General features: G+C 40.1%; 1 protein-coding gene across 2 annotated transcripts in view; it reads left to right on the forward strand.

Annotated features, from left to right (window-relative positions):
• Positions 1-19,819, forward strand: part of STK3 (serine/threonine kinase 3) — a 134,979-nt gene that overhangs the window by 2,696 nt on the left and 112,464 nt on the right. For both annotated transcript variants that reach the window (XM_059835970.1, XM_059835971.1), the window contains exons 2-4: positions 4,770-4,850; positions 5,298-5,426; positions 9,336-9,450. In XM_059835970.1, coding sequence (XP_059691953.1) covers positions 4,770-4,850; positions 5,298-5,426; positions 9,336-9,450 — 325 coding nt within the window. The remainder of the gene's footprint in view (positions 1-4,769; positions 4,851-5,297; positions 5,427-9,335; positions 9,451-19,819) is intronic.

The following is a 19,819-nucleotide window of genomic DNA, read 5'->3' on the forward strand; positions in this document are numbered from 1 at the left end:
AAGCATGGTGCTTGTTAATTAATGTTTTCCAGTCCTTTCTTTAAACTCGGGCAGTTTAATTTTCACTGAAATTTAATTTTTGTGGGAAGGGAAAAACTTGTTTTTAAAATACGAACTGTCTGTGAAGAATACGCTGGCTTTACTTTTTGTGTCAATGAGCATGTAAGGTCGTATGGATGACAGTTGCCAAGGTCCTCCTGAAAATGATGGGACAAAAGTGTAAGTTTGCTTGGGTTTTATTGGTAGAAAACTAAATGTAAGTACACAAGACAACAATGTAAACTGTCTGAAACTTGCTTCTACTTGTGTGAATGGTGTAAAGCAGTGTAAATATCTCAAGGCTTTCACATGCCACCTCTATTTCTGATGACTGCAGTGATTTCTCTTAGTAGCTTCTCTTCTTAATATATCAGTATAATTGATCCCAGCCATTCTTTTTAAATGTTTCAGTGTGGTAGTTCTTCTGCAAAATAAACCACATATATTTGTGTTTCATGGAGCAGCTGTCCTTTTCCATAACTCATGACAGTAATTGATGGACTTATATTCTTTAGTCCTGCTTTATTTTTCTGTGTTAGTGTTCAGGTTTTTTTTTAATGCCTACCTCTGTAGCACATCACCAATTTATTTTGTAAAGTCTGCATGTAATGACTGTAGGACACTAGACTCACACTTTGGTTTTTTTCATGTTGGGGGGGAAAAATATATTTCTTGCTCTTTCAAGTCCCAATTTAGATTTTTCTGATATTTATGCTAGGATTGGTAGTCTTGGGTGCCTCTCACTGTTTCTAGATTTTTTTTTTTTTTGCATTTGGTTATGTGGAGTTTTGTTGACATAATCAATGACATGTAAGATTCTGGTTATACTAAGTATGAATGTTTTCTCAGATCAACTGGACTGATAAAAGTAAAATTCTTTGCTAGGGTGTATTTTTTGTGCTTAAGAGATTAGGTGTTATGCAGAAAGTCACAGAATCACTAAGGTTGGAAATGACCTGTAAGATCATCAAGTCCAACCATAAAAAAAAAAAACAAAAAAAAACCCCAAAACCAAAAACAACACCCAAAAAACCACAAACCTGCTTGGAACAAGAAAATCCTTTTGACAGTTCTTGTCCCAGAATTGTAGTTTAGTTTAGTCCTCCTGCATTCAGGAACAGCGCTCCTGGAAAACTACTGAAATAGCGCATAGTCACTACCCGATGATTTTCTAGAGCAAACAAAAGCAGAATGACTTTTTCCCCAGGTTTTATACTTGTCTTCTACACATTTCCTTTAGACTTTCTCATAGATATTTTTTATATGTGTGTGTTTGTATATATATGGCACTTTTATCCTGTGGCCAGAATAAAACAACGCCTGAATTTAGTGATTTATTTGTTCTGTTTTAAACGCTTGTGTTATGAAAGTAAAGGACCTGTGAGGGAGAGGAATGAGACACCTTTTTTCTCTCTGATTTTTCTTGAGCCCTTTGTCTCTTCAGTTGTGCCTCTGCCCCCCCGCACTCATATTTCTAGTCATGTCTTAGCAGGATAGATATTTTGCTGGGTGCTCATAGTATTCACTTCCCATGTAGAACACTTCAATGCTTTTAAAAAAAGCAGTGATCTTTCTGAAATGTTTGGCTCTATATGTCTTGTCTTGCACATTTTCAAAGCGTGGGTAGTAGGACACACACGCACACAAACAACTCCTGATTAAGAAGCTGATTCTTAAGTCTTAGATGTGTTTCTCTGTCCCATGTTTTACTTGCTTGTTTTTAAACCAATATACTAAGATAATATTTCTAGTCTTTCCTTGTTTTCTGCTTAGTGCTTTACAGCCAGTTACAACAGTTATCATCGTCCTCCTTGCTTCTCATGAAGTTTTCATAAATGTTTTCTTTATTGCAACTCTTTCGGGGTATATCACATGCTGTTCTGTAGTTAAAGATCTGGGAATTCTATTAAACTACTAGAAATAGAAATCATTAAACAGTCTGAGTCATTAGCATCTTTCTATGGCTCAAAGAGCTGTGGCATTAATACTATCCCTTGAACACGGGACCTAGCACCTGCACTCTTGCAATATATTTGTGAAGGAGTGTGAAGTACTTTGAGCAGTGTATTTGGTGATGAAATTCCTGAGGCTGATGTATCTTTCTTCCTATAAATAGGTTTAGTATTTAGCTTAGTGTTAAGTATTATTTGGTCTCATAACATGTTTGTCAGAGTTGGATAATGTGAAAATAGTTTTAAAACTAAGAATGCTTATTTCTTTGGTCTCCAGGTTGCCACTTAAGTACTCCAGATAATCTGTTATTTGACAGTGACATTGGTTTTGATCAGTTTATGGCTGTTTGTGATTGTTTCCCTCGGTCTGCTCAAGCACTCCCAATGCCTTGGTGTTAATGGTGCTGCTGGAACCCTTTTGGTATGGGTTGTGGCTTGGAGTTGTGTGGGTGTGTGGTTTTGTTTTTTTTTCCCCCTTCTCATTTTAGCAGGTATTGGTCTTTTGATGAGCAGGTGGAAGTATTCTCTTCTTAGACATCTTTGGTTGAGGTTACTGTATGTTTTCTCTTTTCTTGCAGTTACTAAAAAATTCAGTCCCTCCACTGTTCAGTTAAGTATGTCTTCTGTACGCAGCTCTTCGATCAAGTGAGAGACTCAGCTAATGGTCATGCTTTTTATTTTTTGAGGCTCTGCTGGTATTGTAAGCATACTGTGCATGCTTTTTGTTGGTGGCAAGCAGAGGGTGATTGCAGTAACTTATTCTGTGAACGCTGCCTTTAAGGCTGCGGATAACCTGATCAGAGGCGGGGAAAAAGAATTTGAAATAAAAGGAGGAAAATTAATTCTTTGTTTCTGTAATACCTATTTGCAGAATCTTCTTTTTTCCACTCTTCTTTCTATCTGTCTCAACTTACACTTGTTCAGTAATGAAATATGTGCTTCCCTGCAAGATTTAAGTTCCATCTTTCTGCTTTCTAGTCCCTAACAAGGGAGAGGGAGAAAAAGCAAGCAGAGTTGTTATATGTTCCTGTGTTTGATTTGTGGGCCATTTCTGCAGACTCTGTTTAGCTGCTCTCATTTGAGGTTTCTGCTGTTTTTCTTTGTGTTAGTGAGTTGTGCCTTTCCTTTGCTGTGGAGATTTTTATCCTCTCTTAAACACACATGCTTTCCAGCTTCTTGCCTGTTTGATGTAGCAAACTGCATGGTCTTTACAGCAGTTCATGCACCTTTCCGTACTGATTGTGGATGCTTTTTGTATTCATATAATTGCTACATCTGTGAAAGAGTTCTTTGATATATAAATGTGTGCACCCTCCTCCCCCCCTTGCTTTGCTTGTTTAACATCAATCCATATCACCTGTGTGCTTATACAATTACTTAAATTTTTGTCTTTACTTAGATGGTTGGCAGTAAGAAGTCTCTTCTGACTCAGAAATTCCTTCATCAGTCATTTCACTGTACTTTTATTAGTTCTGTATATCACGGAATTGCATCCCTTAATATGAAGGAGTTTCTTTTGAACACTGTTCTTCCAGTGTTAGATTTGACAATCTTTTCTGACTGTGCCCTCCTCCCGTCCCTTATTTTGTATTCATTTCCAGGAAAGTGTCACATTATGACAATTTTTCATAAGTTCTCAATGATCTGCTGTGCTTCAAAGTTTCTTTTTTTTCCCTTTTTCCTCCTCCTGCATATGGAATACATTGTCTATATCTAACGCTACAGCACCAGCTCTTCTTCAGCTCATCTTCTATTTTAATAGTACCCTTGGCTATCATACAGAGTTAACTTGTTATTTCAATCTTGCAGCAAAATTCCCTATAACTTTTAGGGTGAAGGATTTACATGTTGCAGCCACCCGGCCTCACTGTAATGTGTGTGTGGTTATATTTTCCTGTGCTATGTTCAGTGTCAGCTCCATTGCAAGCTTGCAGCCAAGTTGTGTTCTGAGATCTGCCAGGAGTCTCGGGGGCTGGATAGATGGGAATGCTGGAGACTGGGACTGCTTGTAAAGGACAAAGAGTAGTGGTAAGAGTGGGTTGAAGGTGCAGGGAGAAATCACGGGGCAATACTGAGTGATTTGAGACTGTGAGAGAGAGAACTGGAGGGCAAAAATACAGTGGTGTTATGTAATTAGAGATTTTGTTGCACCTGTCCTTTATGTACATTCACAAAGATGCAAAAGGGACTGCACCAACAACTCTTGGAGTACTCAACTCTTGGAAGCTCAGTGGTCTGCCACCACCTGTGAAGGTGAAGTGCTACCATATGCTTCCAGAGTCATCTTGACTCTGGGTTCTGCTTTTAATTTGATGTAATTCACTGGCTTATGAGTGGTATAGTTTAGAAAGTGGGTACTTCATGGGGGTGAAGGATTGGTTTATACTTTCTTAGATAACAACATGGCATACTCCAGGCAGTAATGAACATGTGTTTGCATGCTGTCTGCTTTTTGACAAAAGGTGAGCTTTACTGTGTTCTTTGGCTGTTTCTATTTTAGCAAAGGAAGTGGTTTGGACAGTGAATTGGTCCCACGCTGCTTTGAGTTGAGCAAACATTAGTGGGAAAGTGATAATAACAAAAATTGTCATATCTTTCTACATCTTATATGATGATGGATAAACATTTTATTACTGCGCTTTAATTAGGCACTTTGTTTTCATTAGAATATGTTTTTCTTCATAATCTTTTTTCTGTCTGTTCACTTGTATGAAAATTTGCTTGAGTTCTGTGTCTTTTCGCCCCCAAACAAACAAATAACTTTTGTCTTCCTTTTAGCAAACTGAAAAAGCTAAGTGAAGATAGTTTAACTAAGCAGCCTGAAGAAGTCTTTGATGTTCTGGAGAAACTTGGTGAAGGGTAAGTGCAGCTATTTATGAGGGGATGGCATCAGAGGGAAACAGTGTACAAAGAATGTCTTAGAACATTAAGTTACAGAGAGAGTGACTGTAAATGTCCTAAGGAATGCTCCTCTAGAAAAATTTTACTAATAAAGCAAATGCATGCATCAGTAGACTTCCATGCTTCCTCAAATATATTTATGCATTTTTGAAGTCCATTGTTTATTAAGGCAGCAAAGATGGTTGCACCTGTACTGGAGTAAGATACACTACAACTCAACAAAGGTTCATTCTTCAGAGGCATGTCTTTCCTGAGGTCCCGATAGAACTGAGTGCTTTGCACCCTGAAAAAACCCTCGAACTTCTGCATGAACACATGGCTTCTGTGACTTTTTAAAGTTTCTGCATAATGGAAATGAGAAGCAGTTTATCTTGTTTAAAAAAAATTTCCCTCTTTTATTTTTAGGTCTTATGGTAGTGTGTTTAAAGCAATACACAAAGAGTCTGGACAAGTTGTAGCAATTAAACAGGTTCCCGTGGAGTCAGATCTTCAAGAAATAATTAAAGAAATCTCTATAATGCAACAGTGTGACAGGTAGGTGTGACAACTCTGCTCCCTTTCTAAGAGTCTATGTGAAACTGTATTTGTACTTGTGAATATAGCTGAAATATATGCAGCTGCAAACTTTTTTATATGGAAAATTAAAGCATCTGTGTTGGACAGTTTACTTAAAGGAACCATTTTGTGGACCTCCTCCTATCCTTAGCTTGGATTGAAGGAAGTACAAATAGTGCATATAACAAAACTGTTGAAAGAATAAGTGCTTGCCTCTGCTTAGAATTCTCCATTCTTACTTTACTTTACTTGCACTGGCAAGCCCGAAGGTTGATATTTCCTGTAAATGTCTTAGGCCATGTGAATTCAGAGTTACCTGTTTCAGAAGATCGATAAAGATGTTTCTAGCACAAGATTAACGGCTAGCAGTTAACTTCCAAAATAGTATTTTATCGGTTACCTCTTTCACGCAGGAACGTACCTTTTAAAAAGTGAACAATCTTCTAATAGTTCTGAAGGACTGTTACCTTACACTTGTTCACAGATGATATATCTTATGATTGCTAGTATTGTACGAATGGAAGCCTTAACATCAAGTGTCTGCAAGGATGCAGAAAATACTTTGCATTTCCTCCCTTCTGTGGAGTTATCAATTTTTTTATTTGTATATTTTTGGGGGATAATCTTTTAAGGTTTTGGCTGTAACTTCGAAGTCAGATTTGCTAGGGTGAGTCTTTATTCAAGTTCTGATCAGTGGTACAAGAGTTTATTGTTTGTGACTCGAAATGCAAACAGGAAAGCTTTGCCCTCTCATTAGGAGAAACCTTCTTCAAAATATTGTTTGCTTTAGTCATTAACTTGGTGAATTGTATTACAGCAAGTGGTCTCAAATGTATTTGCCTTTGCGGTGTGTCAGTGTTATGGTGTGTCAATGTTGAAGTTCTATCTTTAAATGAAAAATTTGTTCTTGTTTGGCAATGAGCAGTACTCATCCCAGATTGAAAGATAATAATTTTAATGCAGTCTGAATTCATTCAGAGTTGTTGCTGAATGTTTTGCTCAGGTGTTACATGGAGCTTGATCGTATTGCTCCGCAGCGTCTTGTCTGTGGGGTCATGAAGGAGGACAGAAGTTTCAAATATTTGTCTTTAAATATAGGGATAAGGAGACCTCAGAGTACATTGTACCTAGCACGTGAGAATGCATCTGTTCTTCAGACTTCTTTAGAACCTCTGCCTGCAAGCCCTGATCTGAGTATTTGTGACCACTGGACTTTGTAATCCGTTCTCTTGTAGCATTGACTACTCTGAACGCTAGGGGCTTGTTAAATGTGTAGGCAGGGGAATGGGAGGAAAATGAAGGATTTATGTTTTTTTCCCCACATTCCATGAAGATGTGCGATAACCTTATTTCAGGTGATACTAAAAGGATTTGGGACCTTTGAGTTTTGTTTGGGGCTCCTCTTAATCTCTTTCGTCCCTGTGAGACTATTTTTGTCTGTTTGGCCAATTGGAGTTTTGTAATGGGTACAGATTAAAAAGGATGCTCCAATCTTGTTTGTCTGCTTAACTGTGAAATTAGATTTCATCCCCAGAGTAGGTCCTCAGCTTTTCCTGTGCACTGGAAGAGGAGTTAAAATGTTTGCTTTGATTCTTCTTGTTGCTGTGCTCTTAATTCTTTTTATCCCCCCTGCTTCATTTCTTTCACCTTACATGAAGGAAGACATTGAATAAGTTGGAAAATAGGACCTCATGAATTCTCAGAAAGACTTCTTCTGTGGGGTCAGTGATAGGATAGCAGCCCTTAGTTGCTGCACAGGCTTGAGCCATGTGAGCTGACTGGAAGAAGTGGTGTAGGTTATAGTGTGTGTATGTCTGTTAATACTAGATGAGGATTGAAATAGAAACTTAAAACAAATGTCTGTGAAATATACTGGCAAAAAAAAAAAGTGGTGATAATTGAGACCCTTGTGAATTTTTCACCTTTCTGTACTATGCTTCTTGTGCCATTTTCATTCTTGTCCTAGGTGGGCCTACTCACTGTCATCTTCCTGTGTCCTCTGTCCCTGTGTGTCTCCTCTTTCTCTGCCCTTGTTCTTTCTTTCCTGCTTTTCTTTGAACAACATGGTGCTTTTAGTATCTATTGGACATGTACTATTGCATACCTTTTTTTTTTTTTTTTTGAGTAAGAGTTCAGAATTTTAGAACATAAACTCTTTCTTCACTGGACAAGATGCAGCCATTCTTTTCTCTGGTAGGAAAGAATGGTTGGGCTGCAACTCTGCACCATGTGCTTGTATATGTGTTGTGTGTCTTTGTGCAAATATAGTGCTGTGCAGTACTGATGGGTGGAATGATGCACTTTTTAGTACTTTATTTTCACACGTGATGATTCCATGGATATTACAGAAGAGCACTGAGCTGTTGCAGCATCTCAAATAAAAGATGATTAAATCTTAACACTTTACCCTTTCTTTCTTCTCCATGCCTGTTTTTAGAACTAGCTGCACTGTATGTGCTGAAGCTCTCCTAAGGGGAAAAATGTAGAATCTAAGACAAGCAGTTGATATGGAAAAGGCTGACTCATGTAGTTAACTGGGACAAGGCTTTAAGAAAATGTGAACAGTGTTTTGAGATTTCAAAACATCAAGTCCTGTGCAAAGATTATCTTGTCCTGATTTATAATAATACACACAACTTTTGCTGGGAATACTAGCATAGTGTAAATCTAGCAAGAGACGGTCATGAAAATCAGTGGGTTTTCTTCAGAAGTAATAGTAACCTTCCTCACTTCAGGAATTTATAAGGGGAAAGATCAGTATGTCATACTTGTTTGGTAGACATTTTGACTAGTTCAGAGGGAATTGACCCACCTTGCCCTCTGTAAAGGCAAGTTCCTATAGTACTAACAGTCGCTCTTTAATGAAGTAGTTTGCTGATAGTTTTGACCTATGTTTTATAAAGACAGCATCATGTTGCAGGAGGCAACCGTAGGTCCTCTCTTTTTCTTACATCAGTTTTCTAATGAAAAACGTTGCTGCCAAACATGCTGTTCCTAAAATACAGTTCCTTGCTCCAAAACAAAATAGTGTTTGATTCCACCCCACAATGCAGGTGTTCTGACCAGAATCCACTGTCTGAGTTCTCAGTATCTTACTTCCTTGCCATCTATCCTGGGAGATAGATGGCAGTCTAACTGTAACCTCCTTTGCTTAAGTTCCTGCAAAAAAACCTCCAACCTTTTATTTTCATAAATACACCATCTAATAAATTTTCTGAAGGAAGATCCTTGTTACGTTTTCCACATCTGTTTCTGCCTTTCTTTTGCAAGTGCCTCTGAGGAAGCATTATGTCAAGTGACAAACTGATGAGTAGCAAAGCAATATGTTCTGTTTATGACAGTACTATCTCTTCATGTGAGACACTTCAATATGAAAATGCATTTACAAATGCAGAAGTCTTGTTCAAACCAACACTAGATTGTGTAGATCTGTACTTGGAATAAGTTCATGCTTGCAAAACCAGGAAAACATGGGTGACTTTCCATGGTTTTTTGCTCAGGAGAGAAGAAAACAAGGCAATCTTCTCAAGAAGGGAAACATCCAATAACTTTGTGAGGAGAGTTGAAAATTGAGAGGCCTTAGAGGAGGGAAAAACAAAGCTTTGTATCAGAAGACTAATGTTTGGGAAAACTATGTATTTGGAGAGCACTGAAAGCTTGTGGTATATATAGTAGTGCCTTTATAATCTTATTAATTAAGCAGTCAGACTTCATTCTAACAAGGCATTGGTTAAGCTAATTACAGTTTTAAAATGTATTTGATTACACTTGCTCTTTGGCTGTGTTAGTGTGTGTCAAACTGTAATTTTTAACAAAACTTGTGATGATGATTTTTTTTCCCCCCCTACTAAGAATTCATCTGTTGATCTAACTTTTTTTTCCATCTAGTCCCTATGTTGTCAAGTACTATGGCAGCTATTTTAAGAACACAGATCTATGGATTGTTATGGAATATTGTGGAGCTGGCTCTGTTTCGGACATAATTAGACTTCGTAATAAAACGGTGAGTTTTTTCAAAAACTGTATAACACTTATTAAAATTAAACTGTGAATTAAGACTAGAGGCCAGAATAAAAGTCAGAGTTACGAGGCAAGATCTTGGCTGATGCCAAGGGGCACATCTGTGCCTTGGTTCCTCAGGAAACAAGCTCTTGCAGTTGCTCTGACTATCTGTTTGTCTGTTACTCTGTGGAGTGATCATCAGTAGAAGCAAATGCATTTTGAAATATGAAGATCTTGTAAGTTTCTTGAAAATTACTGCTTTGTACAAGGCAAAATTGTGTGTGGCTTCTTCCCCCTACCCCTTCCACCTCCCAGTCTGTCAGCAGGCCACTTAGTACATGCATGGTTTGAAAACAGGCATAAATTGTCTTGCTTCCACTCAGTACAAATATCTAGTGGCTGGAGCAGGAAATCCATCTGCTTCACATCTCTGGGAAGGTGAAGCAGACAATTATCACTGGTTACTTGACATGTGCTTACATTCTTCCCTGGGTACCTACTGTAGACCACTGATGAAGACAACCTACCAGGCTGGATAGAACTTTTATTCTGGCCTAGGATAGAGGGTGTTCTTGTGCGTGTAACAAAAAAGCAAAGCAAAATCCTCCATTTCTCACTTGCTGTGCCCTCGTCTTGCAAGTTTTGGAAGATTTAGGCAGAGGCTTTGGACTTGTTTGAATTTTCTTGTATTTTGTGGAACAGTGACCTATCACTGAGACTACTGTGTGATAGAAAGCTTGTGACTGTGTTACTGGAATGAGGCTGCTTCAAGTACTTCAGCATTCTGTTGGTGACCTTAATTTTTTTTTAATGGAAACAAGAAGTGGTTTCACTGTACTTTTCACAAGAAAAAAAGAAATGTTTTCACTTGGAAGTGGGGAGGCAATTGATTCTTACTTTGTCAGAATGTTTACTGAATAGGCCCAGACACACAGGGTTATGTGTTCTGTAATTTTCCTAAGTTGTCAAATGAATACTGTGGCTGGGCCAAGGAAAAGGTTTGGTTTTTTTTTTTTTTTCCTGCTTCTCCACATGTAAGGCAAAGAAACTGAGGAAGAGAGAGCTGAAGTAAGAACCCTTATGTTAATGTAATGGTCATTGGGATCATCATATCAAAATAAGTCATAGGAAAAGGTGTATGTCCCCTCATATTTGGGGAGGAAACATTACTATGCATTTGCCCTTGTTGCTTATCTCTAAAACTAAGAATTTACCACTCTTCTTTTTCTGTATCTGTGTTTCCCCTACTTCTTCAAAAGTTTTGTTGTTTGTCTAGAAAGTGAACAATGCTGGGCTTTGCTCTAATGGACCAAAAATGAGGGAAGCAGAATTCAAAGTTAAGGAAACTGCTGGTGACAGTTGAGAGCCTGCTCATATAGAGAGGTTTTCAGCTTGACAGGAGCAGGTTCTTGTCCAAAAGGCCCAAGCCACTACTTTGAAGTTAAATCAACCTCTGGAATTCTGTCCCAGAGTTTTCTAGTGTGCGAGGTAGATCAGCAGCACTGGAGCAAGCTTATGATGCTGTTAGCTTGTCTGAGGTGTGGTGTTCATCAGTCCAAGGCAACAAGGCTGTATATTTATTTTTGTCTGCTTTTCTCAGAGACTGATTTTGGAGGTACATGTATCTCACATAGTCAGACTGTGGGTTGCTGCCAAAAAGGGCAGTTCCACTGTTATCCTTCAACCTGGCTGATGTGTTCCTGCCTTTTCCATGCCTCAAATGCAGTGGTTGTGTGGCTGCAGGGTGATCTTGGATAAGCTTGATGATCTGGTGGGGGAACTTTTTCCTCTCTAGCCTATCCTCCCCACCCCCTCATGAGCTAACTCAGGACTTATTATGGCAGCCCAGTGGCTTGATCTGATGCAAGAGAGACGTTAGGAATGAGTAGTGGGGAAAGGGAAGGAAAAGAAGGAATGAGACTGACTTTTTCAGTGGCAGCTTGCAATAGAACGAGATAATTACAATGTGAAGCAATACTTTAAGTCCTGCTGGCTGCTATTAACATGTTGGGGAGTATTGACACACCAGCAACCCTGCCTTTCTACTGATAGTTTAGGGTGCACTTTCTCATCCACTGATCATGATTAACTGAGTCATTCTAATCCTGTCTCTTTTGGAGACCAAATTCAGTTGGCTGTAGCATACCACGTGGTGGCTTTGCAGTGGGTTTATGAGGCAGAGGGTTTATGGGACAGTAAGTGACAAGTGTAGCAATATACTACCATACAGGTGGTGTGCTGTTGGGTCTAGAGGTCCTGCATCTTGTATCTAAACTGTGACTTCCTTTTACATACCAATTAATTTATCAGTTACATATACATTGCCTCATGTATTCTTATTGATTATTGTCTGCTGTGTTTTCTTAGCTAATTACTTTCTTCATGTGTTTAGGCTCCAGTAATTCAAATGAATAGTGTATCTGTATCTCTAGATGCTGTGTTTGAATGTCCTCCCGATTTTCTTTCTCTATGTGCTACCATGGAGGTCCAGGGCAGACCTTTGTTACCTCTCTGGGCTAAAGACACTTTGCTCATAAGAATGTTACTTTGCAGTTTTAAGCAGTCATGTTTCTCAGTAATTTCACAGTTAAAATAGTTTTAATTTGTGGGCCTTTGCCGCACTAAAGCACATGTGATTTGCAGCTGTAAATTGGTTATCTAAGACCTAATAACTCTGTTTAAGTGGCATCTATTACAGTATAACTTCTTCAGTTGAACCCACGTGGATTAATTAGTAGCCAGCCAGTCCATACACGAAGACTGAAATTCCTTCTGCACTGGCTAACTTGTTTAACTGATCTTGGTGGCCAGAAGTTATGGCAATGGACAAGTCCATCCTGGATATGCTGCTGACCACGTTCTGTTGGTAAGCTGTCTGGGAGGTGAATTGAATCAATGGGCTAGTCAGCTGTGTTGCAGTTCAGAGACTGATCTTTAGGCCAAGGCTCTTCAAGGACTTTTCCATACAGCCAGACTGAGGAAGAGGAAGAAAGAAGTTGATCCCAAATGTCCTGGTTGCCTTATTCTGTGTCTAGACTGCCTTGGTTTGTAAGGCTATACTTTTTTTTTTTTTCCCTTAGTTCTTTAAATTAGCATTGTAGGTTCCTTCAAAAATGGGTTGTGGTGTCCAAATCTCAGAATGATAGACCTTTCTTGCAACCTTGCAGTAAAACTGTATCCATCAGCTTGGAAATTAGCTCATAGGAGAAAATTAATTTTCATCTCAGGAAAAAAGGTATTTGTTGTTTGTGTGCCAGAAGTAAGATGCATGTTATGTTGGTTAATTGTCATGAAAGAAGAGCAAGTTAGGGCTACACTGTTATTCATCCGTTTCCAAAATAACTATGTATATATTACATGCAAATAAGGCTGCTGAAAAAGCATTCAGAAGTTGGGAAGTTTCAGAACTAAGATTGGCCATGCAGCATCCTCTGGTACATGTACAGTGTGAAACACTAATTGTCCTTTCTTCCCCCTTTTCCTACAGGACTCAGTGTTAGTGGATCATGCTCACTCAGTGAGGAATCACTGTATATGTATATAATCTGAGGTCTGGTGTTTATTTGCAAAATTCTAAAAGAGTTGCTCTGAAGACAGAATTATCTTTCCCCAAACTTTATCTGACCTTCATATTTCCCTTAAAATAAATACTGTTATTAACTAGTCAGGTATTGCTATGAACATCTACAGGTCAGTTCTAAGGAGAATTAGCTTCCTGGATGATTTCTGTAGTTTCCCACCTAGATTAACCAAGGTAGGTGCATAAAATGTTTGAGATAATTTTGTGGCAGTCTTAAAACTGTTGGTAGCCATGTAACGTTAAAATGCTTAGCATCATATAATTCGCTGACTTTCTGTCTTTAAAATGTGCTTCTTGGAAGAAACCTTACAAAGTACTACTTCAGTTCTAATAGCTGTATTTGCTGGGTTTCACAATGTTCATATTTGCTACTGATCTCTTTCTGTAGTCAGGTCACTGCTAAAAGCTGACAGAGGCTATAATATGGTGCTTGTAGGGGGATAGAATTTTCATGTTTTTTCTGAACTGTACAGACTGTCTAGTTGCATATTCAACAGATCTCGTTTCCCTCCCCCAAGTTTCAGAAGGCAAATTTGGGGAGATTTTAGGAGAATGGCAGAAGTTGCATTCGTGGTTCGAAGTCAGTTACTGATTTTCCAATTTAGGCCGCTAAAGATTTTTCGAAGAAAAGATTGTTAGAATTACATAACGTAAGCTACAGCTTTTTTTTTTTTTCCCCCTCTTCTATATAATTTTTGGTAATGCCAGTTTTTAAGTAGCTGAAACAATAAAATGACCATGTAAACACAGACTGTAATAAAATTTATACTAATGTGTTCCAATCGGAGGTAGCTGTTTAAATGAATGTTTGATCAGGGCAGTCCTCTGTTGGTACCCCACATACACCTCGCATCGCAAAACACAAAGTCTTAGTCCTGTTATACTAAAGGGTGGAAGTTTAACCTTATTGCCACCCCCAAATGCTCTTTCCCCTCAAAGAACCCCATCATTGTTTGCCTTGGAGATCCCAAAATATCAGCTGAATTGTTAAAGTCTTTCCAGTTTGAGTCAATCTGTCTGCATATAAAAAAATTGTAATCAGGGTAATAAAATTTGTCTCAATCGAAGGAGTTAGGCCAAGTTTCATTAAGGTCAGAACAACATATCCTTCTTCCATATACATTTTATTTTACAATAAAAGAATCTGTGTTTAAATTTGGGATGGACTTATTGCTGTATATTATTGTGGTGAGGAAGCGGAGGAAATGTCGGAAAACTGCAGGTAAAAGAATGGTTACTCTGTTGAAATTGGATGTTGTTTTAGAGGCGGTGAAGAATAAGGTGAACAGTGTAATCACCCATTTAGATTGTTGAAAATTGCATTGAAATATCCACTCGTCTTCAGACAAGAGAAACCTTGCTCTGTCAACTTGGTACATTGTGTGCTCTAACCCCCACTGCTGGACTCTCCAGTTTGTCATAATTTTTTTATAGTAGCCTGAAACTGGGCACAGCGTTCCAGATTTGGCTTTGCAAGTGCTAAATAAAGGGGAATATTTACTTGACCTGACTTGCTGACTCTGCTTTCCTAATAAAGACCAATATATGATGAGCTTTCCCTGTTGTGAGGGTATATTGCTGACTCATGTTCAGCTTGTCTGCTGGAGTCACCCCAGAACCTTTCCTGCAGCAATGCTACCTGCCCCATTGATCCTCAGCTGTTCATGGTGTGAGGTTCTTCTGTCCTAAGTGTGGGACCTTGCCTTTGTTGTCAACCTAATTGCTTCAGCTTGTTGAGGTCCCTCTGAGTGGCAGCCCTGCCTTTTAGTGTATTGACAGCTTACCCCCTGTTTCATGTCATCCACAAACATGATGGGGGTGCGTTCTGTCTCACTTGATTGATGAAGATGTTGGAGTATTCACCCTAGTATCAGCCTCTGAGGAATATCACTTATAGCTGGCTGTTGGTTACATTTTGAACCACCATTGGGCCCAGCAGTCCAGCCAGCTGTTCTTCCACATCTTCTCCATGATTCCCTAGATTGGCTAAAAAGATACTATTGGAGGCTGTCAAAAGCCTTTGTAAAGTCAAGCTAAATGACATCCTCAGCTCGCTCTTCATTCTCATAGGAAATTGGCTGGGGTAACTTGGCATGATTTCCTTCTGGTAAACTTGTGCTGGCTGCTTCCAATTGCCTTTTTACCCTTTGTGTGTCTAGAAATTAGCTTCTGTGAGGATTTGGTCCATAATATCCTAGGGACTGAGGATAAACTGGCCAGCCTGTAATTCCTCAAATCATTCTTCTTGGCCTTTTTGAAGATGGTATCATAAGGGACATCCCCTGATTGCTGTAACTTTTTAAAGCTGATAAGAAGTAGTCTTGAGTTGGCACTAGCAAGCTCCTTGGCACCTTTGGATGCATCTTATCTGCTCCCACGGACTTGTATTTGTCCAATTTACTAGAGTAATTCCTAACTCATTCCACTTTTGCTACTAGGCAGAGACAAATGAGAGCCAGAGAAACCCTACTAACGACTGATGCAAAGAAGATTTCTACATTATTTGTCAGTAGATTGACCACCCCTTTTAGCAGCAGGCCAACATTTTTCTTGGGGTTTTTTTCTTTTCTTTCTTTTTTTTCTGCATATAGACCAATACAAGCTCATCTTGCAATTATCTGTATTGCTGTCCAGTTTCAAACCCACCCTAGCCTTGGCCTTCCTGATTCTGCTCCTTAGTATCCAGGCAATGCTTCTTTATTTGTCTTCAGTGATGTGTTCCTGCTTCTGTCTCATATATGCTTTGGTTTTTGCACTTTAGCTCAGTCAGGAGTTCCTAGTTCATTCAAAATGGCCTCCTGCTGTGCTTGCTCATTATCTTGCATGTCAGGAGGGACTTTTCATACTTTGAGGAGGTTGCCCTTGATGCTTAACCAGCTCTTCAAGGTCCGATTGCCCTTTAGGGCAGCATGCCCTGGGATCCCACCTACTAGTTCCTTTAACAAGCTGAGGTTTGCTATCTGGAAATCTGGTTCTGCTACATGCTTTTGTCCCTTCCCTCCATAACTTAACCTCCAGCATCTCATAGCTGCTGCCAAGGCTGCCTCTGCCATCCCTGATGAGTTCTTACTCTACTCATAAGTAGCTGGTCTAGTGGAACATCTCCTGTAGTGGGCCTGTACAGCACCTGCGATAAAATGTGTTGCTGCTCACTCCTGGATTTTTTTTGTACCCTGCCATGTTGCCCTCCGAACAGGTATTGAGGTGGTTGAGCACCCCCGCCTCCCCTCTCCCTCTATCAATGCCCTGTGATCAGAGGCTTCTTCCAGTGCTGAGGATGACTTACCTTCTTCACCTTTTTGATTGGGTGGCTTGTAACAGATGCTGTGATGGCATCCATCTTTTGGGCTACCCTTCTGATTTTGACCTATGAACTCTCAACAAGTTTAAGTGTTCCATAGCAGAGCTGCATGTTTGTGTAGAGCTCAACCCTGCCCATCCTTCTTGCTTGTTGCTTGTGAGAAGCCTGCATCCATCTCTCACAGTATGCTAGTTGTGTGAGGTATCTGTTGTGTCTCTCATTCCAGCGACATCATAGCTCTGCAGCTGTGCACAGGCTGGCAGTTCTTCCTGTTTGCATCACAGGCTGTATATTTTTGTGCACAGGGTTTCAGATGTACCTGTCTGCCCTACTTTCTCTCAAAGGGAGTGAGAAAACCTCTCCTGGAACCCTGTCTGATATATGCTTTCCCATCTTCTGTTCCTCCACTTACCTGAAGGCTTTGGTTTCTATTCCCTGGTTAACCTAGTTTAAAGGTCTTCTCGCAATGTTAGCAAGCAGAGATACTCTTGACCTCCTTTGTCAGGTAGATCCTGTTTCTCCCCAGCAGTCCTCATTCTTCTGAGGATCCTGTGTTTATAAAAACACTAACGCTTTGCTGCTGTTAGCAGGCCTGCTGGAAGGCCTTTATTTGCCATGAGAGTAGACTTACCCAGTGTGCTTGACCTAATCAGACTGTTTAGATGCAGTGATCTGATACTTCCTGGAAGCATTGGGCTTAATGTGCGTGTATTACTTTGTCTAAGAAGAGCAGCTGGGAATGGACTTGGGCAGTTAAAGCAATTCAGTTGACCCAGACCCCTTCAGAGGGGCCCTCAGGAAGGAGAATAATTGACTGTGAGCAGAGAACCTGTAGATTAGTTGTCTGCACAACTGCATGAATTAGGTAGTCTGTGATAGACTGTATAAATGCATCCTTAAGTCTCCCTTGTACATGGAATCCATAGAGGTAAATAAGTGGATTAGTTGGTCTCCTAATAGATGTGGAACACCTGAATTTGCTGCAGTCTGCTTTGCTCCAAATTTCCATTTTAAAGATTGGCTTCATGGTTAATGTTTTTATGTAGGCTGTAGAGTTGTTCACCTTTATCATTCACATTCATTTTAATATATAACTTGCATGTGGTTTTGGTGATGAAGGATTTGAAGCTGCTTCATGGCTGATTCATATTTAGAGGGTAGCACCAACCCATCAAAGGGACATAGCATACAGAATTACAACAAGCCAAAGATACCAAGCAGATGAATGTTCCACAGGATTTTAAATGAGGATCTTCACACAACTGGAAATCAGAAATGAAGTAGAAAGATAATGACTGTGAAATTATACTAAGGTGCAAGGTACAGAGCATGTTCTATGCTGATGGAAGAATGGTGCTGTATGTTTAAAAGCTCAGAATAAAATAAATCAACTGTTTTAACAGGAAACATAATACCCATAGGGCTTGATCAGGAATAGTACAGTATAAGAACCATACATCCAGACCAGGATAGCAACACTGACAGTAACAGACTCCTAGTATTAAATAGTTTTGTTTCTTTTAATTGTATTGTGTGGTAGTTATCAATGGCATTACTTGTATGTCAACATCAAACTACTGTTAGAACTAGAGAGTACTGGATATTAAGTAGATGGCAAGTTGTATGTTATGACAAGGTGTATTATAGGCTGATTCTGTACTTAGCCGTTTCCACTGTGAGTTGAAAGTCACTTGCAGGGACATAGGTGCTACACTACCTACATAGCAACTTTTGACCGTCTGTATGAGGAGAGCCTGTGATTTATGGTAAAGAAGAAGTAAGGACATAATTAGGAACTATTTTAAGAGTTTATTTGTGATTTTGTAAGATTTTGTGAATAAATGAATAATTGGAGGAGCTTTGGGTCTGGTTTTGTATACTTTGGTCCCTTGTTGCTTCCAACAACTGGTAGTCTCAAAAAGTGCATCTGCCTCATCTATTCCCCCAAATTGCATCAGGCTTACGTTAGTTTATGTGCCAACTAGTCTCTGTATGTTTATAGGTTTATGAAAGGCAGGTGCTGCCTGACTAACCTGATCTCCTTCTATGACAAGGTGACCCACTTTGGGATGGATGAGGGAAAGGCTGTGGATATAGTCTACCTAGACACCTAGACTTTTAGTAAAGCCTTTGACACTGTTTCCCACAGCATTCTCCTGGAGAAACTGACTGGTCATGGCTTGGATGGGTGTGCTCTTAACTGGGTAAAAAAACTGGCTGGATCCCGGGCCCAAAGGGTTGTGGTGAATGGAGTTAATCCAGTCGACGGCTGGTCACAAGTGGTGTTCTCAAGGGCTCAGTATTGAGGCGGGTCTTGTTTAATATCTTTATCAGTGATCTGGATGAGGGGATCGAGTGCACCCTCAGTAAGTTTGCAGACGGCACCAAGTTGGGCGGGTGTGTTGGTCTGCTTGAGGGTAGGAAGGCTCTGCAGAGGGGTCTGGACAGGCTGGATCGATGGGCTGAGGCCAACTGTATGTGGTTCAACAAGGCCAAGTGCCAAGTCCTAGGCTTTGGCCACAACAACGACATGCAACACTACAGGCTTGGGGACAAGTGGCTGCAAAGCTGCCCAGTGGAAAAGGACCTGGGGGTGTTGATTGACTGCCGGCTGAATAGGAGCCAGCAGTGTGCCCAGGTGGCCAAGAAGGCCAATGGCATCCTGGCCTGTATCAGAAGCAGCGTGGCCAGCAGGAGTAGGGAAGTGATCGTGCCCCTGTACTCGGTGCTGGTGAGGCCGCACCTCGAATCCTGTGTTCAGTTTTGGGCCCCTCACTAGAAGAAGGACATTGAGGTGCTGGAGCGTGTCCAGAGAAGGGCAACGAAGCTGGTGAGGGGTCTGGAGCACAAGTCTTATGAGGAGCAGCTGAGGGAGCTGGGGTTGTTCAGTCTGGAGAAGAGGAGGCTGAGGGGAGACCTTATTGCTCCCTACAATTGCCTGAAAGGGGGTTGCAGAGACGTGAGTGTTGGTCTCTTCTCAGAAGTGAAAGGACAAGAGGAAATGGCCTCAAGTTGTGCCAGGGGAGTTTGAGGTTGGATGTTAGGAAAAACTTCTTTGCTGAAAGGGTTGTCAGACATTGGAACAGGCTGCCCAGGGAGGTGGTTGAGTCGCCATCACTGGAGGTATTTAAAAGACGTGTGGATGAGGCGCTTAGGGACATGGTTTAGTGGTGGATTTAGTAGTGTTAGGTTTACAGTGGGACTTGATGATCTTAAAGGTCTTTTCCAACTTAAACGATTTTATGGTTCTAATCTATGATTCTATGATGTTTTTGGAGATTTTCGTATTTCTGTAAGTGTTTTCAGTGGTATGCATAGGTGGTGTATGTTCTGCAAAAAAGTTTAAATTGCACAAAAATCAAGAAATGAATAATTTTTAAAGATTCCCCCCCCCCCCAATTTTTTTTTTGTTATGGTAGCGTGGTAATGTTCAATATGGCAGTACATTATTTTCTGGAAAGGTAATTTTGTGTACGGAAGGTGAGTGTA

This window comes from Gavia stellata, chromosome 3, assembly GCF_030936135.1.
Source record: "Gavia stellata isolate bGavSte3 chromosome 3, bGavSte3.hap2, whole genome shotgun sequence".
Lineage (NCBI taxonomy): Eukaryota > Metazoa > Chordata > Aves > Gaviiformes > Gaviidae > Gavia > Gavia stellata.